Here is a 25,000-nt window from a genome sequence, read left to right as displayed (position 1 = left end):
TAATCAGTTTGTTTGGTTCAGGTCCTGTGGGTTTTACTCTCTCTTCTAATCTGTCTGATCCAATCTATTGTTTTGTTGCTGTGATCCTGGATGATTTGGTTTTTTTTTGCCTTGCTTGGCCCCGTAATGGTGTTGTCCATCCCTCCGTGTCGGCTCAGTCACCTCCCAGTTTCCTCCATGTCGGCTCAGTCACCTCCCAGTTTCCTCCATGTCTGTGTTCCTGTAGAGGCACCTTCCTCCGCAACCTGGTCGCCACCCAGTGGGAGAAGACGAGTAGGAGCCAACACGAGAAGCTCCAGGATAAACTGTCCCAGGATGACCCCATAGTCACGTCCCCCAGGGCCGAGGAGGAGACCTCGTCTGCAGACAGCAGCCCCAGTACACCCACTGAAGGTACAGTACCCTAACCCTTCCGTACCCTCGTCCTCTAGCCCAGATACCCCATCTGAAACCAGCCTTTACCCTGGTCCCAGGTACAGTACCCCCTAACAGCCTGACCCGGTAGAGCCCTGTCCTGGAAACATCTCTCCTCTCAGACCCCTCATTGAACCGTCCTAATTGTTAGTGACATGCACATGGTGCTCGGCGTGGTCGGCGAACACTTTGTGCGTCATCACAACATCTCAGAATGGTGAAGTGTTGTCGGGAGCGAGAGGAGGATTGGATAAATCCTTACTCCGTTTCCAGTCAGATTGGAGAAGTCCAGGCCCTGCAGTGTCAGACAGGAAGTTACCCAACATCACCTCAACTCATGCTGGGAAGGTTCGAGAGTTTCTCATTAGAGACCTGGAATAGACCTGGAATAGAGGAGGAATAGACCTGGAATAGAGGAGGAATAGACCTGGAATAGAGGAGGAATAGACCTGGAATAGAGGAGGAATAGACCTGGAATAGAGGAGGAATAGACCTGGAATAGAGGAGGAATAGACCTGGAATAGTTAGAGGAATAGACCTGGAATAGACCTGGAATAGAGGAGGAATAGACCTGGAATAGTTAGAGGAGGAATAGACCTGGAATAGTTAGAGGAGGAATAGACCTGGAATAGTTAGAGGAGGAATAGACCTGGAATAGTTAGAGGAGGAATAGACCTGGAATAGTTAGAGGAGGAATAGACCTGGAATAGTTAGAGGAGGACTAGACCTGGAATAGAGGAGGAATAGACCTGGAATAGAGGAGGAATAGACCTGGAATAGAGGAGGAATAGACCTGGAATAGACCTGGAATAGAGGAGGAATAGACCTGGAATAGAGGAGGAATAGACCTGGAATAGACCTGGAATAGTACTAGTTACTGAGGAGGAATAGACCTAGGGGTCTACTGTGGATCACTCACATAAGAATTATGATCACACTTCCTCCAGTGATGCATTATGGGGGACACCTGTACATTATCACACTTCCTCCAGTGATGCATTATGGGGGACACCTGTACATTATCACACTTCCTCCAGTGATGCATTATGGGGGACACCTGTACATTATCACACTTCCTCCAGTGACGCATTATGGGGGGACACCTGTACATTATCACACTTCCTCCAGTGATGCATTATGGGGGACACCTGTACATTATCACACTTCCTCCAGTGATGCATTATGGGGGACACCTGTACATTTGAAAGCACGAGTCACCAGTATAGCCTATTACCCACTAAACACGGATGTTTAATATCTTCAAACCTAGAATAAAAAAACCCTCCCAGGCTTCTGTCATAAGGGTTAATTGAAAATTAAATATCTGAAGATTTCCAGGCAGTTTGGAAAAAGGAATCGGGTGTGAATGGTCGTCGTGCTGGGGTAATAATGATGTAACCAACGAGTCTAGTAATACCAGTTCTGTCTGAACGGGGCTTCCAGCTCTGAGATCTGATGGGAGGCATCTAGGTTCCCATGAAGTCTCAGACCCCTGCATGACTCTGGAAGTCTGGCTCTAGAGTCACTTCCTCCCTCCCTCCCTCCCTCCTCCTCCCTGGCAGCCCAGCACTACATCTCTCTCTCCCTCCCTCTCTCTCCCTCTCTCCCTCCCTCTCTCCCTCCCTCTCTCTCTCTCTCTCTCTCTCTCTCTCTCTCTCCTCTCTCTCTCTCTCCCTCTCTCCCTCCCTCCCTCCCTCCATCCATCTCTCTCTCCTTTCTCTCTCTCTCTCCTTTCTCTCTCTCTCTCTCCTTTCTCTCTCTCTCTCTCTCTCTCTCTCTCTCTCTCTCTCTCTCTCTCTCTCTCTCTCTCTCTCTCTCTCTCTCTCTCTCTCTCTCTCTCTCTCTCTCTCTCTCTCTCTCTCTCTCTCTCTCTCTCTCTCTCTCTCTCTCTCTCTCTCTCTCTCTCTCTCTCTCTCTCTCTCTCTCTCTCTCTCTCTCTCTCTCTCTCTCTCTCTCTCTCTCTCTCTCTCTCTCTCTCTCTCTCTCTCTCTCTCTCTCTCTCTCTCTCTCTCTCTCTCCTCTCTCTCTCTCTCTCTCTCTCTTTCTCTCTTTCTCTCTCTCTCTCTCTCTCTCCTTTCTTTCTCTCTCTCTCTCTCTCTCCTTTCTTTCTCTCTCTCTCTCTCTCTCCTTTCTCTCTCTCTCTCTCTCTCCTTTCTCTCTCCTTTCTCTCCTTTCTCTTTCTCTCTTTCGCTCTCCTTTCTCGCTCTCTTTCTCTGTCCCTCCCACTCTGGCCACTCAGAGCCTCTCTGCCTCTGCCACACACTCAGACAAGTGAAAAGACTTTAGCAGGGCAGAGGGCCTTTCACATTGAAGTTGAATGTGAGTCTGGGGGGGTTATTTCTCTGGAGTAGATTCACTGGCATTATGCTCTACCAGTAACATTTCAAATGGAAATTCACTCATGCATTATTTAAAATGTACTTGATTCAGTTGTGAATGTTTTTACTTATTTTTTTTTTTTTTTTTTTGTCTGTGTGTGCGCCAACAGCCTCATTCCAGGCCAGCGGTTCAGAAACAGAGCCCCAGCCGGAGCTCCACGCAGGGGAGCAGGTCTCAGGAGAGACTGGCCCCATCCAGAGCGCCCTGGAGCAGCCTCACCCAGCAGACACCCAGGCGACCCATAATGATCCAGGCAAGAGATTAACATCCAACCCTCCTTCAGGGACCAGCCTGTACAGGGACCAGCCTGTCTACTGGCTGTATGTTATACAGGGACCGGCCTGTCTACTGGCTGTATGTTATACAGGGACCGGCCTGTCTACTGGCTGTATGTTATACAGGGACCGGCCTGTCTACTGGCTGTATGTTATACAGGGACCGGCCTGTCTACTGGCTGTATGTTATACAGGGACCGGCCTGTCTACTGGCTGTATGTTATACAGGGACCGGCCTGTCTACTGGCTGTATGTTATACAGGGACCAGCTTGAAAGTGTGTAGTTTGTTTCCATAATGGTGGACTGAGACCCACTGTTGGGTTGGTGGATGATGTCTGATGGGTTTCAGTTGAGTTACAGTCAAGGTTGTGGCTACAAACATTCCTCAGGTAATCTGGCGGACCGCGAGATAACTCCTTTTGGGTAGGTCACAACTGAAAACCAGAGGTTTGTCAACCACTTCCATAGGTTGTACCTGCAGATGAACTGAATTCAAAACAGACCAAGATAGTTGAGGGCAGCGACGCTCTGTCCGGTCCTCCGGCGACGCTCTGTCCGGTCCTCCGGCGACGCTCTGTCCGGTCCTCCAGCCTCGGAGGTCAGTGACGCTCTGTCCGGTCCTCCGGCGACGCTCTGTCCGGTCCTCCGGCGACGCTCTGTCCGGTCCTCCAGACTCGGACAGCAACGCTCTGTCCGGTCCTACAGCGACGCTCTGTCCGGTCCTCCAGCCTCGGAGGTCAGTGACGCTCTGTCCGGTCCTCCAGCGACGCTCTGTCCGGTCCTCCAGACTCGGACAGCAACGCTCTGTCCGGTCCTCCAGCGACGCTCTGTCCGGTCCTCCAGCCTCGGAGGTCAGTGACGCTCTGTCCGGTCCTCCAGCGACGCTCTGTCCGGTCCTCCAGCCTCGGAGGTCAGTGACGCTCTGTCCGGTCCTCCAGCGACGCTCTGTCCGGTCCTCCAGCCTCGGAGGTCAGTGACGCTCTGTCCGGTCCTCCAGCGACGCTCTGTCCGGTCCTCCAGCCTCGGAGGTCAGTGACGCTCTGTCCGGTCCTCCAGCGACGCTCTGTCCGGTCCTCCAGCCTCGGAGGTCAGTGACGCTCTGTCCGGTCCTCCAGCGACGCTCTGTCCGGTCCTCCAGCCTCGGAGGTCAGTGACGCTCTGTCCGGTCCTCCAGTGACGCTCTGTCCGGTCCTCCAGCGACGCTCTGTCCGGTCCTCCAGCGACGCTCTGTCCGGTCCTCCAGCGACGCTCTGTCCGGTCCTCCAGCGACGCTCTGTCCGGTCCTCCAGCGACGCTCTGTCCGGTCCTCCAGCGACGCTCTGTCCGGTCCTCCGGACTCGGAGGGCAGCGACGCTCTGTTGTGGAATGCTCATATCCAGTAGCTAATTTCAACCCAAAATAGTTTATTTTCGTCTGGCTTTGAAGATAACGGGGGGCAGATTCCATCTCTTCCTCCCCAGTGGCCAGGAGACAAATGACCCAGTCCTAAACAGTCTGGGACTACACCCCAAATGTCTCCCTATTCCCTTTAGAGTGCACTACTGTTGACCAGAGGACCAGGGCCCAAAGGCTGTGTGGTCTAAAGTAGTGCACTCTAAAGGGAACAGGGGACCACTTGGGACTCCAACCTGACCGTGGCCCTTACGGCCCCCAACGTCCCAAGACTAGCCCAGTTAGGATGGGTTAGACGCGTCAACTGCTTCTACTTATAGATGACGATCTGGTTTCCCTTTCCTGATCTGACTGACAGGGAATGTGTTGCGACGCAAGGTCAATGGTGAGGAGTGTTGTTCTCCGCACCAAAGGCCACCCTAGTCCCTATATAGTAAGCTACTTTTGTCTAGAGCTATGGGACCTGGTCAAATGTAGTGCACTAAATAGAGCCCTGAAATTCAACCGCTGACATTTTTAATTGTTCCCCCCCTCTAATCAGGGACTGATTTATACCTGGGACACCAGGTGGGGGATTCCCCTCTAATCAGGGACTGATTTAGACCTGGGACACCAGGTGGGGGATTCCCCTCTAATCAGGGACTGATTTAGACCTGGGGACACCAGGTGGGTGATTCCCCCTCTAATCAGGGACTGATTTAGACCTGGGACACCAGGTGGGGGATTCCCCCTCTAATCAGGGACTGATTTAGACCTGGGACACCAGGTGGGGGATTCCCCCTCTAATCAGGGACTGATTTAGACCTGGGACACCAGGTGGGGGATTCCCCTCTAATCAGGGACTGATTTAGACCTGGGACACCAGGTGGGGGATTCCCCTCTAATCAGGGACTGATTTAGACCTGGGACACCAGGTGGGGGATTCCCCTCTAATCTGGGACTGATTTATACCTGGGACACCAGGTGGGTGATTCCTCTCTAATCAGGGACTGATTTAGACCTGGGACACCAGGTGGGGGATTCCCCTCTAATCTGGGACTGATTTATACCTGGGACACCAGGTGGGTGATTCCTCTCTAATCAGGGACTGATTTAGACCTGGGACACCAGGTGGGTGATTCCCCTCTCTAATCAGGGACTGATTTAGACCTGGGACACCAGGTGGGTGATTCCCCTCTAATCAGGGACTGATTTATACCTGGGACACCAGGTGGGTGATTATTAATGACCAGGTAGAACAGGCTCCAGACAGCGTAGGGTCAGAGTTGAACAGGGTACCCAATAAGAGAACTTGCTGTAGATGGATTGCGTCTGCGTGTGAAGAGGTGTTTTGCAGTAGAAGGAGAGGCAGAGGGACGCTGGTTGTCAGCGGATGGGTTGGTGAGTTGGTGTTGCTATCGCTGTCAGCCTGTTAGGATCTACTGAGGAACAGCGCTCGCATGTTGGCCAGTTCAGAGGGAAGATTTCCTCTGATTGTTTTTCGTGTACACGTAATGTTGACATCCTGTTATGGAGTGCAGGAAAAGACAATAGGTTTCTATTGCATTTTGAAATGCCATGTTGTGTGGATCTATGGCTTTCCTGACCTGTGAAAGATGTGGCTACAACAACATGGCATGGAGCTGCTGTCATTTTTTGTAATGTCATTTTCTGTGTATATATCTATATCTATATCTATATCTATATATATCTATATATATATCTCAAAAATAAAACAATCCAGAAATGTTCCATATGCACAAAAAGCTTATTTCTCTCAAATGGTGTGCACAAATTTGTTTATATCCCAGTTAGTGAGCATTTCAGCCCTTTGTCAAGATAATCCATCCACCTGACAGGTGTGGCATATCAAGTAGCTGATAAAACAGCATGATCATTACACAGGTGCACCTTGTGCTGGGGACAATAAAAAGGCCACACAACACAATGTCACAGATTGTCTCAAGTTAGGGAATGTGTAATTGTCATTATATATATATATATATATATATATATATATATATATATATATATATATATATATAATGCATATATATATATATATATATATATATATATATATATATATATATATATATATATATATATATATAATGCTATATATATATATATATATATATATATATTGCTATGTGTGTGAATAGGATGATCGTAACATACAGTTGTCCTTCCCCTCCTGTCCTGTAGGTGTCAGTGTCCAACAGAACACCCTGTCCAATGAGAAGAAGTTAATGCTGAACATGCTTTACGCCAAGAACTCCTCGGCCGGTCCCCTGAAGAGCCCGTCAGGCACCGACCCTGACCCCGAGGAGAGCCTCTCTGGAGAGCCAGAGGATCACAGAGGGCTGGGCAGGGCTGGTAGCAGTGTGAAGGAGCGTCTATCTAACCTCAAGGTGGGAATTAATTAGTGCCTGTTTCAATCAAATGTTCGGACTTTATTGAACAGATAGAGGATGACAGTGGGGAACATACAGAGAGGTTGTGTCAAGTTTGTCTGGCTACCCAAACTCCTTGCTCAGACAAACGCTAGGCCACGTCCACGGACGTCAGATACTTATCCGCAATGAGTTTGCATCTGAGTACCTCCCCGACCAATTTCTAGAACGTGAACAAATTCTAACTGTTCTGATTGGTCCTAGAAACCCATGGGTTTGGGCCAGAGCCAGAACACACGTGAGTAAAGCAGCGTTTTGAAAAATTGTCATTCTTTTTTGATACTCTTTGATGACTTTTTATACAACACCCCTTTTTTTTCTCCTCAAATCCGTGGTATCAGATTGGTAGTTACAGTCTTGTCTCATCGCTACGACTCCCGTACGGACACAACCCAACCAAGCCGCACTGTTTCTTGACACAATGCCAGCCGCACCAATGTGTCGGAGGAAACAACCGTACACCTGGCGACCCGGTCAGCGTGCACTGCGCCCCGGCTCGCCACAGGAGTCGCTAGAGCGCGATGGGACAACGATATCCCTGCCGGCCAAACCCTCCCCTAACCCGGACGACGCTGGGCCAATTGTGCGCCGCCCCAATGGGTCTCCCGGTCGCGGCCGGCTGCGACAGAGCCTGGACTCGAACCCAGAATCTCTAGTGGCACTGCTAGCGCTGCGATGCAGTGTCTTAGACCGCTGCCCAACACCCCCCACATTTTGACGTCACCGCAAACGACTTCAACGATGGCAGTCTCGGACTGAAGTATGTAGGGAACGTAGAACAACGGAATAATTCAGTTTGAGTCGTCACGCAAGTGTCAAGTAGGTCAGATTCAAACCTATAGCGACTAGACATGAGGCCTGAAACACCACCCTAGGTAGAGTAGAGATGAGGCCTGAAACTGACTCTTACACCACCCTAGGTAGGACTGTTACACCACCCTGGGTAGAGTCGAGATGAGGCCTGAAACTGACTGTTACACCACCCTAGGTAGAGTAGAGATGAGTTTAACACCAGTCTTTCAGAATCCGTTAGTTGATGGGCGCTAGCTGGGGCCGATTAATCGATAAATAGAAGTTTGTATTTTTTTTTTAATAAATAGGTTAAAATAAATAATCGTTTTTCACTTCAAAATATAGTAAGTTGGACACATGCTAACTGATCTATAGCAGAGAGGAACAACATGCTGACTGATCTATAGCAGAGAGGAACACATGCTGACTGATCTATAGCAGAGAGGAACACATGCTGACTGATCTATAGCAGAGATGAACACATGCTGACTGATCTATAGCAGAGAGGAACACATGCTGACTGATCTATAGCAGAGAGATACACATGCTGACTGATCTATAGCAGAGAGATACACATGCTGACTGATCTATAGCAGAGAGATACACATGCTGACTGATCTATAGCAGAGAGATACACATGCTGACTGATCTATAGCAGAGAGATACACATGCTGACTGATCTATAGCAGAGAGCTACACATGCTGACTGATATATAGCAGAGAGCTACACATGCTGACTGATCTATAGCAGAGAGATACACATGCTGACTGATCTATAGCAGAGATGGACACATGCTGACTGATCTATAGCTGACTGATCTATAGCAGAGATGGACACATGCTGACTGATCTATAGCAGAGATGAACACATGCTGACTGATCTATAGCAGAGATGGACACATGCTGACTGATCTATAGCAGAGATGAAGACATGCTGACTGATCTATAGCAGAGATGGACACATGCTGACTGATCTATAGCAGAGATGAACACATGCTGACTGATCTATAGCAGAGATGGACACATGCTGACTGATCTATAGCAGAGATGAAGACATGCTGACTGATCTATAGCAGAGAGGAACACATGCTGACTGATCTATAGCAGAGATGGACACATGCTGACTGATCTATAGCAGAGATGAACACATGCTGACTGATCTATAGCAGAGATGAACACATGCTGACTGATCTATAGCAGAGATGGACACATGCTGACTGATCTATAGCAGAGATGAAGACATGCTGACTGATCTATAGCAGAGATGGACACATGCTGACTGATCTATAGCAGAGATGAACACATGCTGACTGATCTATAGCAGAGATGGACACATGCTGACTGATCTATAGCAGAGATGAAGACATGCTGACTGATCTATAGCAGAGAGGAACACATGCTGACTGATCTATAGCAGAGATGGACACATGCTGACTGATCTATAGCCGAGAGATACACATGCTGACTGATCTATAGCAGAGATGAAGACATGCTGACTGATCTATAGCAGAGATGAACACATGCTGACTGATCTATAGCAGAGATGGACACATGCTGACTGATCTATAGCAGAGAGATACACATGCTGACTGATCTATAGCAGAGATGAACACATGCTGACTGATCTATAGCAGAGATGGACAACATGCTGACTAATCTATAGCAGAGATGGACACATGCTGACTGATCTATAGCAGAGATGAACACATGCTGACTGATCTATAGCTGACTGATCTATAGCAGAGATGGACACATGCTGACTGATATATAGCAGAGAGATACACATGCTGACTGATCTATAGCAGAGAGGAACACATGCTGACTGATCTATAGCAGAGATGGACACATGCTGACTGATCTATAGCAGAGATGGACACATGCTGACTGATCTATAGCAGAGATGGACAACATGCTGACTGATCTATAGCAGAGATGGACAACATGCTGACTGATCTATAGCAGAGATGAAGAACATGCTGACTGATCTATAGCTGACTGATCTATAGCAGAGATGGACACATGCTGACTGATCTATAGCAGAGATGGACACATGCTGACTGATCTATAGCTGACTGATCTATAGCAGAGATGGACACATGCTGACTGATATATTGCAGAGAGACACATGCAGACTGATCTATAGCAGAGAGGAACACATGCTGACTGATCTATAGCTGACTGATCTATAGCAGAGATGGACACATGCTGACTGATCTATAGCAGAGATGAACACATGCTGACTGATCTATAGCTGACTGATCTATAGCAGAGATGGACACATGCTGACTGATCTATAGCAGAGATGGACACATGCTGACTGATCTATAGCTGACTGATCTATAGCAGAGATGGACACATGCTGACTGATCTATAGCAGAGATGAACACATGCTGACTGATCTATAGCTGACTGATCTATAGCAGAGATGGACACATGCTGACTGATCTATAGCAGAGAGGAACACATGCTGACTGATCTATAGCAGAGATGGACACATGCTGACTGATATATAGCAGAGATGGACACATGCTGACTGATATATAGCAGAGATGGACACATGCTGACTGATCTATAGCAGAGATGGACACATGCTGACTGATCTATAGCAGAGAGGGACACATGCTGACTGATCTATAGCAGAGATGAAGAACATGCTGACTGATCTATAGCAGAGATGGACACATGCTGACTGATATATAGCAGAGAGGAACACATGCTGACTGATCTATAGCAGAGATGGAGAACATGCTGACTGATCTATAGCAGAGATGGACACATGCTGACTGATATATAGCAGAGAGGAACACATGCTGACTGATCTATAGCAGAGATGGAGAACATGCTGACTGATCTATAGCAGAGAGGAACACATGCTGACTGATCTATAGCAGAGATGGAGAACATGCTGACTGATCTATAGCAGAGATGGACACATGCTGACTGATATATAGCAGAGAGGAACACATGCTGACTGATCTATAGCAGAGATGGACACATGCTGACTGATATATAGCAGAGATGGACACATGCTGACTGATCTATAGCAGAGATGGACACATGCTGACTGATCTATAGCAGAGATGGACACATGCTGACTGATCTATAGCAGAGATGGACACATGCTGACTGATCTATAGCAGAGATGGACACATGCTGACTGATCTATAGCAGAGATGAAGAACATGCTGACTGATCTATAGCTGACTGATTTATAGCAGAGATGAAGAACATGCTGACTGATCTATAGCAGAGATGAACACATGCTGACTGATCTATAGCAGAGATGGACACATGCTGACTGATCTATAGCTGACTGATTTATAGCAGAGATGAAGAACATGCTGACTGATCTATAGCTGACTGATTTATAGCAGAGATGGAGAACATGCTGACTGATCTATAGCAGAGATGAACACATGCTGACTGATCTATAGCAGAGATGAAGAACATGCTGACTGGTCTATAGCAGAGATGGACACATGCTGACTGATCTATAGCAGAGATGAAGAACATGCTGACTGATCTATAGCAGAGATGGACACATGCTGACTGATCTATAGCAGAGATGAACACATGCTGACTGATCTATAGCAGAGATGGACACATGCTGACTGATCTGTAGCAGAGAGGGACACATGCTGACTGATCTATAGCAGAGATGAAGAACATGCTGACTGATCTATAGCAGAGATGAACACATGCTGACTGATCTATAGCAGACTGATCTATAGCAGAGATGGACACATGCTGACTGATCTATAGCTGACTGATCTATAGCAGAGAGGAACACATGCTGACTGATCTATAGCAGAGATGGACACATGCTGACTGATCTATAGCAGAGAGGAACACATGCTGACTGATCTATAGCAGAGATGAAGAACATGCTGACTGATCTATAGCAGAGATGGACACATGCTGACTGATCTGTAGCAGGGGGAGGAAGCTGAATTAAAAAACAGCATTGTGTTTATTTTAATTTAAACTCATATCTGTCCAGCTTATGGAAAATATCATTCAAATTTTCAATCTTTCGATTGCCACATTTTGTAATCGATCCAGATGACCTTGATGAACTAACTGATCGTTTTCCTCCAGGCCCACCAGGCCCAGCCTCTACCCAGCGAGGACGGCAGTTCCAGAAGGGCAGAGCTGCAGGGTCTGGGTGGCAGTGCCCAGGCAGCGCGGGCCAGGCTGGCAGAGGAGCAGCAGAACCGACGTGTCCGTCCGCAGTACAGCATCGACGCAGAGACCCACTCCCGAAACCTAGAGAGAACCCAGATGACCCCTCTGACCAGGGACAGACAGGCAAACACCTGGGACCTGCTCCAACCCAGCTCCAAAGCTCTGAAGATCAAAGACCTGGACTTCTCTGACCTCATGGAGGAAGAGGATATAGATGTGCTGGACGTGGATGTCTTTGACGTGGGTGTTGGACGGGCCGGCGGTGGTGGTGGCGTCCCACCTCCTCCTCCACCTATGCCTGGACTAGCCTCCGCTCCTCCACCCCCTCCTCCTCCTCCTCCTCCTCCTCCCGGGGCTCCGTGTATGAGTCCCCCTCCTCCTCCACCTCCTCCCCCACCGGGTGGAGGTCTCTGCTCCTCTCTTCCTCCACCTCCTCCTGGAGCTCCACCTCCGCCTTTCTCCTCCTCTTCTTCCCAGCTTCCAGACCCGGCCTTTGCCAAGAAGAGAAAGACGGTCAAGTTGTTCTGGAAAGAACTCAAACAGTCAGACAGTCCCAGGAAGTGTAAATTCGGACGCGGGACGGTGTGGGCATCGCTGGATAAGGTCACCGTGGATACGGCCAAGCTGGAACACCTCTTTGAGTCCAAGGCCAAAGAGCTCCCCGTTGCTCTAAAGGTGAGGTGATTTACATCGGCTCAGAAATCAAAAGATCAGATTCCATGTGTTTTTGTTGCTGTTTACACATGAAGGAAAATATCAGATATGCCTAAATAATTGGCAAAAGTTGTCAATTGGACTGCCTGTGTAAACTATGTAAAGCTGTCTCAAGTACTGTAAAGCAGGAATGAAGTGAAAGCAATATTAACTGTAATCTCTGTTGGTGAATTGACTGGAGAATTGACTGGAGAATTGACTGGAGAATTGACTGGAGAATAGACTGGAGAATAGACTGGAGAATAGACTGGAGAATAGACTGGAGAATAGACTGGAGAATAGACTGGGGGAATAGACTGGGGGAATAGACTGGAGAATAGACTGGGGGAATAGACTGGGGGAATAGACTGGGGGAATAGACTGGGGGAATAGACTGGGGGAATAGACTGGGGGGAATAGACTGGGGGAATAGACTGGGGGGAATAGACTGGGGGGAATAGACTGGGGGAATAGACTGGGGGGAATAGACTGGGGGGAATAGACTGGGGGGAATAGACTTGGAGGGAATAGACTGGGGGAATAGACTGGGGGGAATAGACTGGGGGGAATAGACCTGGGGGAATAGACTGGAGGAATAGACTGGAGGAATTGACTGGAGAATAGACTGGGGGAATAGACTGGGGGAATAGACTGGGGGAATAGACTGGGGGGAATAGACTGGGGGGAATAGACTGGGGGGAATAGACTGGGGGGAATAGACTGGGGGAATAGTAAATCTTTTCTATGCCGTTTGTCCCTGCAGAAAGGAGCGGAAGTGAAGAAGGCAGAGATACTGGTGTTAGATTCTAAGAGGAGCAACGCCATCAACATCGGAATGACCGTACTACCGGCGGTCCACGTCATCAAGACCGCCATCCTCAACTTTGACGAGTTTGCCATCAACAAGGAAGGCATCGAGGTGATACTGTCTTTCCACCACTGGGTGGGGCTGTTACCGTTACAGTTACGACTGAACGGGATCTGTAGGGCTGTTTACACCAGGATCAGTGCATTCTGACACAGAGCATCAGTGACCTGCGAAGGGTTCAGGGGGAGAAGTACACTAGTTCTCTAGTGTAGATGAATTCGTGTTTACTGTCAACGACGGTATACCTGAAAATCTCTCTGTCAATAAAGCACCTTTTTTTTTTTTTAAATAACCAAAATGTCTACTACTCACACTTTCTTAGTCCTCTGATTTTCCTTTCTCTGTGGTACAAATCCATGCCTCCAGTCCTCCCCTTCGCTCTTCCCCCTCTAGAAAATCCATGACTCCAGTGATCTTTTCCAGTCATCTCCATCTCTCTCTTCCTCCTCTAGAAAATCCATGACTCCAGTCATCTCCCTCTCTCTTCCTCCTCTAGAAAATCCATGACTCCAGTCATCTCCCTCTCTCTCTTCCTCCTCTAGAAAATCCATGACTCCAGTCATCTCCCTCTCTCTCTTCCTCCTCTAGAAAATCCATGACTCCAGTCATCTCCCTCTCTCTTCCTCCTCTAGAAAATCCATGACTCCAGTCCTCCCCTTCGCTCTTCCCCCTCTAGAAAATCCATGACTCCAGTGATCTTTTCCAGTCATCTCCCTCTCTCTCTTCCTCCTCTAGAAAATCCATGACTCCAGTCATCCCTCTCTTCCCCCTCTAGAAAATCCATGACTCTAGTCATCTGTTCCAGTCATCCCTCTCTCTCTCTTCCTCCTCTAGAAAATCCATGCCTCTAACTCCAGTCATCTGTTGTCTTGTAGAAAATCCTGACGATGACTCCTAGTGAGGAGGAGAAGCAGAAGATCCAGGAGGCTCAGCTGGCCAACCCCGACGTCCCCCTGGGCTCAGCAGAACAGTTTCTCCTCACCCTGTCGTCCATCAGTGGCCTCAGCGCTCGACTACAGCTCTGGGCCTTCAAACTCAACTATGAAACCCTGGAGAAGGTAGGATCAGGGCGGTCCGTATTCCTAAAGCATCTGGCCTTGGATGCAGTCTGTTCTGCTAGTCTCATTATGGAATAGTCCTTGTGCCTCATTCAGAAACTGATCTGGGCCCAGGCTAGTGTTCTGCTCTCATTATGGAATAGTCCTCGTGCCTCATTCAGAAACTGATCTGGGCCCATGAGTATCCTACATCTCCAGTCATCATGTGCAGTACTAGTGTAGTGGACTGTGAATCCTCACTGACTGCCGAGCCTGTTTGATGCAGTTTGTTTCCCCCTGAATGTCGTTCATCTCTTCATCTCTGTACAGGAGATAGCTGAGGATAAGAGAGTCTGCTAAATGACTAAAATGTAAAATGTCATCGTCGCTGTACAGGAGATAGCTGAGTCTCTCTTCCCCCTGAATGTCGTTAATCTCTTCGTCTCTGTACAGGAGATAGCTGAGCCGCTCTTCCCCCTGAATGTTGTTAATCTCTTCATCTCTGTACAGGAGATAGCTGAGGATAAGAGAGTCTGCTAAATGACTAAAATGTCATCCTCGTTCATCTCTTCTCTTCGTCTCTGTACAGGAGATGGCTATCTCCTGTACAGAGACTCAGCTATCTCCTGTACAGAGAGACTCAGCTATCTCCTGTACAGAGAGACTCAGCTATCTCCTGTACAGAGAGACTCAGCTATCTCCTGTACAGAGAGACTCAGCTATCTCCTGTACAGAGAGACTCAGCTATCTCCTGTACAGAGAGACTCAGCTATCTCCTGTACAGAGAGACTCAGCTGAGTCTCTCTGTACAGGAGATAGCTGAGCCTCTCTTCCCCCTGAATGTCGTTAATCTCCTCCCTCATCCTCGTTCATCTCTTCTCTTCGTCTCTGTACAGGAGATAGCTGAGCCTCTCTTCCCCCTGAATGTTGTTAATCTCTTCGTCTCTGTACAGGAGATAGCTGAGCCTCTCTGTACAGGAGATAGCTGAGTCTCTCTTCCCCCTGAATGTTGTTAATCTCTTCGTCTCTGTACAGGAGATAGCTGAGTCTCTCTGTACAGGAGATAGCTGAGTCTCTCTTCCCCCTGAATGTCGTTAATCTCTTCGTCTCTGTACGGGAGATAGCTGAGCCTCTCTTCCCCCTGAATGTTGTTAATCTCCTCGTTCATCTCTTCTCTTCGTCTCTGTACAGGAGATAGCTGAGCCTCTGTTCGACCTGAAACTAGGCATGGAGCAGCTCGCCAAAAACAGAACCTTTAAGCGCATCCTAGCAACGCTTTTGGCCATTGGAAACTTCCTCAACAGTACCAGTGTAAGTGTGGTGTTCTTCTGCGTCCCAAATGGAACCCTGTTCCCTGTATAGTGGTGCACTACTGTTGACCAGGGCCCATAGGGCTATATAAGGTAAGGCCTCGTATCGTACAACAATGTAAAAATATCACCTCAAGTGGACTAGCAAGTGTGCATGAACCCGCCCACCTGAGGAGCTGTCTTTTTCAGACATCTACTTCCTGTATTTGAGGGGTTGCAAAAAATATCTACTTCCTGTGTTTGAGGTGGGGTGCAAAAAAACATTTTCTTCCTGTGTTTGAGGGGGGTGCGAAAAAACATCTACTTCCTGTGTTTGAGGGGGGTGCGAAAAATCCACTTGTCACTTAACGCTGTTCGCTGCTCTGGCACCCCAATGGTGGAACAAGCTCCCTCACGACGCCAGGACAGCGGAGTCAATCACCACCTTCCGGAGACACCTGAAACCCCACCTCTTCAAGGAATACCTGGGATAGGATAAAGTAATCCTTCTAACCCCCCCCTTAAAAGATTTAGATGCACTATTGTAAAGTGGCTGTTCCACTGGATATCATAAGGTGAATCCACCAATTTGTAAGTCGCTCTGGATAAGAGCGTCTGCTAAATGACTTAAAATGTAAATGTAAACGTTACGACCGCGGAAATGTTTGTATAATGGCCTGTCGAAAAACACCCCGGAAATGGAATACGTTTTTCCCGTTGAATCAGAACGGTAAAACTTAGTCAGGGATTTAACACATCGTCTCCACATCACAAGAAAGACGAGAAAGAACTATATTTCATTAAAATTAAAAAAGTAATAATTTAATACAGTTGAAATGTTTGTTAATTTTAATATATGCAAATCAAATACACCTGGTGTATTTATGCAAATGAGGCACAAATAATGTTCTTTATTTCAACACAAAATATACAAAAATATACCTGATACAATAAAATATATATATATCAGTGCATATTTGTTTTCTCAATATTTGACAATAAATTCAATACCTCAATTCTCACCAAAATCCCTTCAACTCCAATCAGTATCTGTGCTATAATTCAGTTAATAATTGTTGGATTATAAAAGTTTGGAGAATCTTCATCCAACTGTTGCCTTTTATTAGAATAGTTTTTATACACTTTGTTTTAACAATTTCAACGAGTGAAGGGATTAGATTGAACCCACAGTTAATACAGGAACTACGTGCTGTCTGGAGCAGGAAGCTGTAATGCCTTGGTACAAATCACCTGCCTTATGGCTTCACAATGACTTGGCTTCACAATGACTTGGCTTCACAATGACTTGGCTTCACAATGACTTGACTTCACAATGACTTGGCTTCACAATGACTTGGCTTCACAATGACTTGGCTTCACAATGACTTGACTTCACAATGACTTGACTTCACAATGACTTGGCTTCACAATGACTTGGCTTCACAATGACTTGACTTCACAATGACTTGGCTTCACAATGACTTGACTTCACAATGACTTGGCTTCACAATGACTTGGCTTCACAATGACTTGGCTTCACAATGACTTGGCTTCACAATGACTTGACTTCACAATGACTTGGCTTCACAATGACTTGGCTTCACAATGACTTGGCTTCACAATGACTTGGCTTCACAATGACTTGGCTTCACAATGACTTGACTTCACAATGACTTGGCTTCACAATGACTTGGCTTCACAATGACTTGGCTTCACAATGACTTGACTTCACAATGACTTGGCTTCACAATGACTTGGCTTCACAATGACTTGGCTTCACAATGACTTGACTTCACAATAACTTGGCTTCACAATGACTTGACTTCACAATGACTTGACTTCACAATGACTTGGCTTCACAATGACTTGGCTTCACAATGACTTGGCTTCACAATGACTTGGCTTCACAATGACTTGGCTTCACAATGACTTGGCTTCACAATGACTTGGCTTCACAATGACTTGGCTTCACAATGACTTGGCTTCACAATGACTTGACTTCACAATGACTTGACTTCACAATGACTTGGCTTCACAATAACTTGGCTTCACAATGACTTGGCTTCACAATGACTTGGCTTCACAATGACTTGGCTTCACAATGACTTGGCTTCACAATGACTTTGAGTTGGTTAAGCTGGTTAGAAGATGTTTATCCTGAAGGAGGAAGGAGGAAACGGTTCAGGAGGGTATATTTACTGTTTATTGTTAGATGGGTTGATTGTTGTAGTTTTGAGTCTAATGTAGCTTACCTCTGACTGTCATATCGCCTGCCTGTCTGATTTTCTGTCTGCCCATCTGTCTCCCTCTCTCTCTGTCACCCTCCCTCTCTCTCTGTCTCCCTCCCTCTCTCTCTGTCACCCTCCCTCTCTCTCTGTCACCCTCCCTCTCTCTCTGTCACCCTCCCTCTCTCTGTCACCCTCCCTCCCTCTCTCTGTCACCCTCCCTCTCTCTCTGTCACCCTCCCTCTCTCTCTGTCACCCTCCCTCTCTCTCTCTCTCCCTCTCTCGCTGTCACCCTCCCTCTCTCTCTGTCACCCTCCCTCTCTCTCTGTCACCCTCCCTCTCTCTCTCTCTCTCTCTCTCTCTCTCTCTGTCACCCTCCCTCTCTCTCTGTCACCCTCCCTCTCTCTCTGTCACCCTCCCTCTCTCGCTGTCACCCTCCCTCTCTCGCTGTCACCCTCCCTCTCTGTCCGTCCCTGGCTCTGTCCGTCCCTGGCTCTGTCCGTCCCTGGCTCTGTCCGTCCCTGGCTCTGTCCGTCCCTGGCTCTGTCCGTCCCTGGCTCTGTCCCCCCTGGCTCTGTCCGTCCCTGGCTCTGTCCCCCCTGGCTCTGTCTCTCTGTCCGTCCCTGGCTCTGTCCGTCCCTGGCTCTGTCCCCCCTGGCTCTGTCGCTCTGTCCGTCCCTGGCTCTGTCCCCCCTGGCTCTGTCCCTCTCTCTGCAGGCTAAAGGTTTTGAGCTGAACTACTTGGAGAAGGTAACCGAGGTGAAGGATACAGTCCACAGACAGTCTCTGCTCCATCACACCTGTAACTTCATCGTAGACAACTACACAGACACCTCCGACGTCTATTCTGAGATCCCCTCCATCACACGCTCTGCTAAAGTAAGACTCCCTGTAGATGTAGATGGGGACCCTGGGTAAAAGTAGCGCTGTGTGGAAATCAATGACTCTGCTCCGTCCCCCCCCACAGATTCATGGGATTTAAATATAGTTTGATCTAGTTTAATTAGGACAGGCTTATTTGGGTTGTAGGTTCTATGAAGCAGCAAAAAATCAGATCAACATTTTATTAGTCACATGGGCCGAATACAACAGGTGTAGTAGACCTTACAGTGAAATGCTGAATACAACAGGTGTAGTAGACCTCACAGTGAAATGCTGAATACAACAGGTGTAGTAGACCTTACAGTGAAATGCTGAATACAACAGGTGTAGTAGACCTCACAGTGAAATGCTGAATACAACAGGTGTAGTAGACCTCACAGTGAAATGCTGAATACAACAGGTGTAGTAGACCTCACAGTGAAATGCTGAATACAACAGGTGTAGTAGACCTTACAGTGAAATGCTGAATACAACAGGTGTAGTAGACCTCACAGTGAAATGCTGAATACAACAGGTGTAGTAGACCTCACAGTGAAATGCTGAATACAACAGGTGTAGTAGACCTCACAGTGAAATGCTGAATACAACAGGTGTAGTAGACCTCACAGTGAAATGCTGAATACAACAGGTGTAGTAGACCTCACAGTGAAATGCTGAATACAACAGGTGTAGTAGACCTCACAGTGAAATGCTGAATACAACAGGTGTAGTAGACCTCACAGTGAAATGCTGAATACAACAGGTGTAGTAGACCTCACAGTGAAATGCTGAATACAACAGGTGTAGTAGACCTCACAGTGAAATGCTCAATACAACAGGTGTAGTAGACCTCACAGTGAAATGCTCAATACAACAGGTGTAGTAGACCTCACAGTGAAATGCTGAATACAACAGGTGTAGTAGACCTCACAGTGAAATGCTGAATACAACAGGTGTAGTAGACCTCACAGTGAAATGCTGAATACAACAGGTGTAGTAGACCTCACAGTGAAATGCTGAATACAGCAGGTGTAGTAGACCTTACAACCGATACCGGTACAGAGTCAATGTGGAGGCTATATACAGGGTGTTACGGTACAGAGTCAATGTGGAGGCTATATACAGGGGGTACCGGTACAGAGTCAATGTGGAGGCTATATACAGGGTGTTACGGTACAGAGTCAATGTGGAGGCTATATACAGGGTATTACGGTACAGAGTCAATGTGGAGGCTATATACAGGGGGTACCGGTACAGAGTCAATGTGGAGGCTATATACAGGGTGTTACGGTACAGAGTCAATGTGGAGGCTATATACAGGGGGTACCGGTACAGAGTCAATGTGGAGGCTATATACAGGGTGTTACGGTACAGAGTCAATGTGGAGGCTATATACAGGGTATTACGGTACAGAGTCAATGTGGAGGCTATATACAGGGGGTACCGGTACAGAGTCAATGTGGAGGCTATATACAGGGTGTTACGGTACAGAGTCAATGTGGAGGCTATATACAGGGGGTACCGGTACAGAGTCAATGTGGAGGCTATATACAGTGGGTACCGGTACAGGGTCAATGTGGAGGCTATATACAGGGTGTTACGGTACAGGGTCAATGTGGAGGCTATATACAGGGTGTTACGGTACAGGGTCAATGTGGAGGCTATATACAGGGTGTTACGGTACAGGGTCAATGTGGAGGCTATATACAGGGGGTACCGGTACAGAGTCAATGTGGAGGCTATATACAGGGTATTACGGTACAGAGTCAATGTGGAGGCTATATACAGGAAGTACCGGTACAGAGTCAATGTGGAGGCTATATACAGGGGGTACCGGTACAGAGTCAATGTGGAGGCTATATACAGGGGGTACCGGTACAGAGTCAATGTGGAGGCTATATACAGGGTATTACGGTACAGAGTCAATGTGGAGGCTATATACAGGGGGTACCGGTACAGAGTCAATGTGGAGGCTATATACAGGGTATTACGGTACAGAGTCAATGTGGAGGCTATATACAGGGTATTACGGTACAGAGTCAATGTGGAGGCTATATACAGGGTGTTACGGTACAGAGTCAATGTGGAGGCTATATACAGGGGGTACCGGTACAGAGTCAATGTGGAGGCTATATACAGGGTATTACGGTACAGAGTCAATGTGGAGGCTATATACAGGGGGTACCGGTACAGAGTCAATGTGGAGGCTATATACAGGGTATTACGGTACAGAGTCAATGTGGAGGCTATATACAGGGGGTACCGGTACAGAGTCAATGGGGAGGCTATATACAGGGGGTACCGGTACAGAGTCAATGTGGAGGCTATATACAAGGGGTACCTGTACAGAGTCAATGTGGAGGCTATATACAGGGGGTACCGGTACAGAGTCAATGTGGAGGCTATATACAGGGTGTTACGGTACAGAGTCAATGTGGAGGCTATATACAGGGGGTACCGGTACAGAGTCAATGGGGAGGCTATATACAGGGGGTACCGGTACAGAGTCAATGTGGAGGTTATATACAGGGGGTACCGGTACAGAGTCAATGTGGAGGCTATATACAGGGGGTACCGGTACAGAGTCAATGTGGAGGCTATATACAGGGGGTACCGGTACAGAGTCAATGTGGAGGCTATATACAGGGGGTACCGGTACAGAGTCAATGTGGAGGCTATATACAGGGTGTTACGGTACAGAGTCAATGTGGAGGCTATATACAGGGTGTTACGGTACAGAGTCAACGTGGAGGCTATATACAGGGTGTTACGGTACAGAGTCAATGTGGAGGCTATATACAGGGTGTTACGGTACAGAGTCAATGTGGAGGCTATATACAGGGTGTTACGGTACAGAGTCAATGTGGAGGCTATATACAGGGTGTTACGGTACAGAGTCAATGTGGAGGCTATATACAGGGTGTTACGGTACAGAGTCAATGTGGAGGCTATATACAGGGTGTTACGGTACAGAGTCAATGTGGAGGCTATATACAGGGGGTACCGGTACAGAGTCAATGTGGAGGCTATATACAGGGTGTACCGGTACAGAGTCAATGTGGAGGCTATATACAGGGGGTACCGGTACAGAGTCAATGTGGAGGTTATATACAGGGGGTACCGGTACAGAGTCAATGTGGAGGCTATATACAGGGGGTACCGGTACAGAGTCAATGTGGAGGCTATATACAGGGGGTACCGGTACAGAGTCAATGTGGAGGCTATATACAGGGTGTTACGGTACAGGGTCAATGTGGAGGCTATATACAGGGGGTACCGGTACAGAGTCAATGTGGAGGCTATATACAGGGTATTACGGTACAGAGTCAATGTGGAGGCTATATACAGGAAGTACCGGTACAGAGTCAATGTGGAGGCTATATACAGGGGGTACCGGTACAGAGTCAATGTGGAGGCTATATACAGGGGGTACCGGTACAGAGTCAATGTGGAGGCTATATACAGGGTATTACGGTACAGAGTCAATGTGGAGGCTATATACAGGGGGTACCGGTACAGAGTCAATGTGGAGGCTATATACAGGGTATTACGGTACAGAGTCAATGTGGAGGCTATATACAGGGTATTACGGTACAGAGTCAATGTGGAGGCTATATACAGGGTGTTACGGTACAGAGTCAATGTGGAGGCTATATACAGGGGGTACCGGTACAGAGTCAATGTGGAGGCTATATACAGGGTATTACGGTACAGAGTCAATGTGGAGGCTATATACAGGGGGTACCGGTACAGAGTCAATGTGGAGGCTATATACAGGGTATTACGGTACAGAGTCAATGTGGAGGCTATATACAAGGGGTACCTGTACAGAGTCAATGGGGAGGCTATATACAGGGGGTACCGGTACAGAGTCAATGTGGAGGCTATATACAGGGTGTTACGGTACAGAGTCAATGTGGAGGCTATATACAGGGGGTACCGGTACAGAGTCAATGGGGAGGCTATATACAGGGGGTACCGGTACAGAGTCAATGTGGAGGTTATATACAGGGGGTACCGGTACAGAGTCAATGTGGAGGCTATATACAGGGGGTACCGGTACAGAGTCAATGTGGAGGCTATATACAGGGGGTACCGGTACAGAGTCAATGTGGAGGCTATATACAGGGGGTACCGGTACAGAGTCAATGTGGAGGCTATATACAGGGTGTTACGGTACAGAGTCAATGTGGAGGCTATATACAGGGTGTTACGGTACAGAGTCAACATGGAGGCTATATACAGGGTGTTACGGTACAGAGTCAATGTGGAGGCTATATACAGGGTGTTACGGTACAGAGTCAATGTGGAGGCTATATACAGGGTGTTACGGTACAGAGTCAATGTGGAGGCTATATACAGGGTGTTACGGTACAGAGTCAATGTGGAGGCTATATACAGGGTGTTACGGTACAGAGTCAATGTGGAGGCTATATACAGGGGGTACCGGTACAGAGTCAATGTGGAGGCTATATACAGGGTGTACCGGTACAGAGTCAATGTGGAGGCTATATACAGGGGGTACCGGTACAGAGTCAATGTGGAGGTTATATACAGGGGGTACCGGTACAGAGTCAATGTGGAGGCTATATACAGGGGGTACCGGTACAGAGTCAATGTGGAGGCTATATACAGGGGGTACCGGTACAGAGTCAATGTGGAGGCTATATACAGGGGGTACCGGTACAGAGTCAATGTGGAGGCTATATACAGGGTGTTACGGTACAGAGTCAATGTGGAGGCTATATACAGGGTGTTACGGTACAGAGTCAACGTGGAGGCTATATACAGGGTGTTACGGTACAGAGTCAATGTGGAGGCTATATACAGGGTGTTACGGTACAGAGTCAATGTGGAGGCTATATACAGGGTGTTACGGTACAGAGTCAATGTGGAGGCTATATACAGGGTGTTACGGTACAGAGTCAATGTGGAGGCTATATACAGGGTGTTACGGTACAGAGTCAATGTGGAGGCTATATACAGGGTGTTACGGTACAGAGTCAATGTGGAGGCTATATACAGGGGTACCGGTACAGAGTCAATGTGGAGGCTATATACAGGGTGTACCGGTACAGAGTCAATGTGGAGGCTATATACAGAGGGTACCGGTACAGAGTCCATGTGGAGACTATATACAGGGTGTTACGGTACAGAGTCAATGTGGAGGCTATATACAGGGTGTACCGGTACAGAGTCAATGTGGAGGCTATATACAGGGTGTACCGGTACAGAGTCAATGTGGAGGCTATATACAGGGTGTTACGGTACAGAGTCAATGTGGAGGCTATATACAGGGTGTACCGGTACAGAGTCAATGTGGAGGCTATATACAGGGTATTACGGTACAGAGTCAATGTGGAGGCTATATACAGGGTGTACCGGTACAGAGTCAATGTGGAGGCTATATACAGGGTGTTACGGTACAGAGTCAATGTGGAGGCTATATACAGGGTGTACCGGTACAGAGTCAATGTGGAGGCTATATACAGGGGTACCGGTACAGAGTCAATGTGGAGGCTATATACAGGGGTACCGGTACAGAGTCAATGTGGAGGCTATATACAGGGTATTACGGTACAGAGTCAATGTGGAGGCTATATACAGGGGGTACCGGTACAGAGTCAATGTGGAGGCTATATACAGGGGGTACCGGTACAGAGTCAATGTGGAGGCTATATACAGGGTGTTACGGTACAGAGTCAATGTGGAGGCTATATACAGGGGGTGCTGGTACAGAGTCAATGTGGAGGCTATATACAGGGGGTACCGGTACAGAGTCAATGTGGAGGCTATATACAGGGTGTTACGGTACAGAGTCAATATGGAGGCTATATACAGGGGGGTGCCGGTACAGAGTCAATGTGGAGGCTATATACAGGGGGTACCGGTACAGAGTCAATGTGGAGGCTATATACAGGGGGTACCGGTACAGAGTCAATGTGGAGGCTATATACAGGGTGTTACGGTACAGAGTCAATGTGGAGGCTATATACAGGGGGTACCGGTACAGAGTCAATGTGGAGGCTATATACAGGGGGTACCGGTACAGAGTCAATGTGGAGGCTATATACAGGGTGTACCGGTACAGAGTCAATGTGGAGGCTATATACAGGGGGTACCGGTACAGAGTCAATGTGGAGGCTATATACAG

The 25,000-nt window shown here is 47.8% G+C and overlaps 1 protein-coding gene across 1 annotated transcript in view; it reads left to right on the top strand.

Moving 5' to 3' along the window:
* LOC106588129 (FH1/FH2 domain-containing protein 1-like) overlaps positions 1–25,000 on the top strand; it is a 55,566-nt gene that overhangs the window by 18,039 nt on the left and 12,527 nt on the right. Inside the window, exons 6-13 of the mRNA XM_082969910.1 lie at positions 227–393; positions 2,903–3,046; positions 6,649–6,854; positions 11,787–12,548; positions 13,330–13,485; positions 14,310–14,492; positions 15,663–15,782; positions 18,703–18,864. Of these exons, the coding sequence (XP_082826036.1) occupies positions 227–393; positions 2,903–3,046; positions 6,649–6,854; positions 11,787–12,548; positions 13,330–13,485; positions 14,310–14,492; positions 15,663–15,782; positions 18,703–18,864 (1,900 nt within the window). The remainder of the gene's footprint in view (positions 1–226; positions 394–2,902; positions 3,047–6,648; positions 6,855–11,786; positions 12,549–13,329; positions 13,486–14,309; positions 14,493–15,662; positions 15,783–18,702; positions 18,865–25,000) is intronic.

The sequence above is a fragment of the Salmo salar genome, chromosome 26 (assembly GCF_965601325.2).
Source record: "Salmo salar chromosome 26, fSalSal1, whole genome shotgun sequence".
Taxonomy (NCBI): domain Eukaryota; kingdom Metazoa; phylum Chordata; class Actinopteri; order Salmoniformes; family Salmonidae; genus Salmo; species Salmo salar.
The sequence above is the reverse complement of the archived record's forward strand: the minus strand, read 5'-3'. Positions and strand labels throughout refer to the sequence as shown.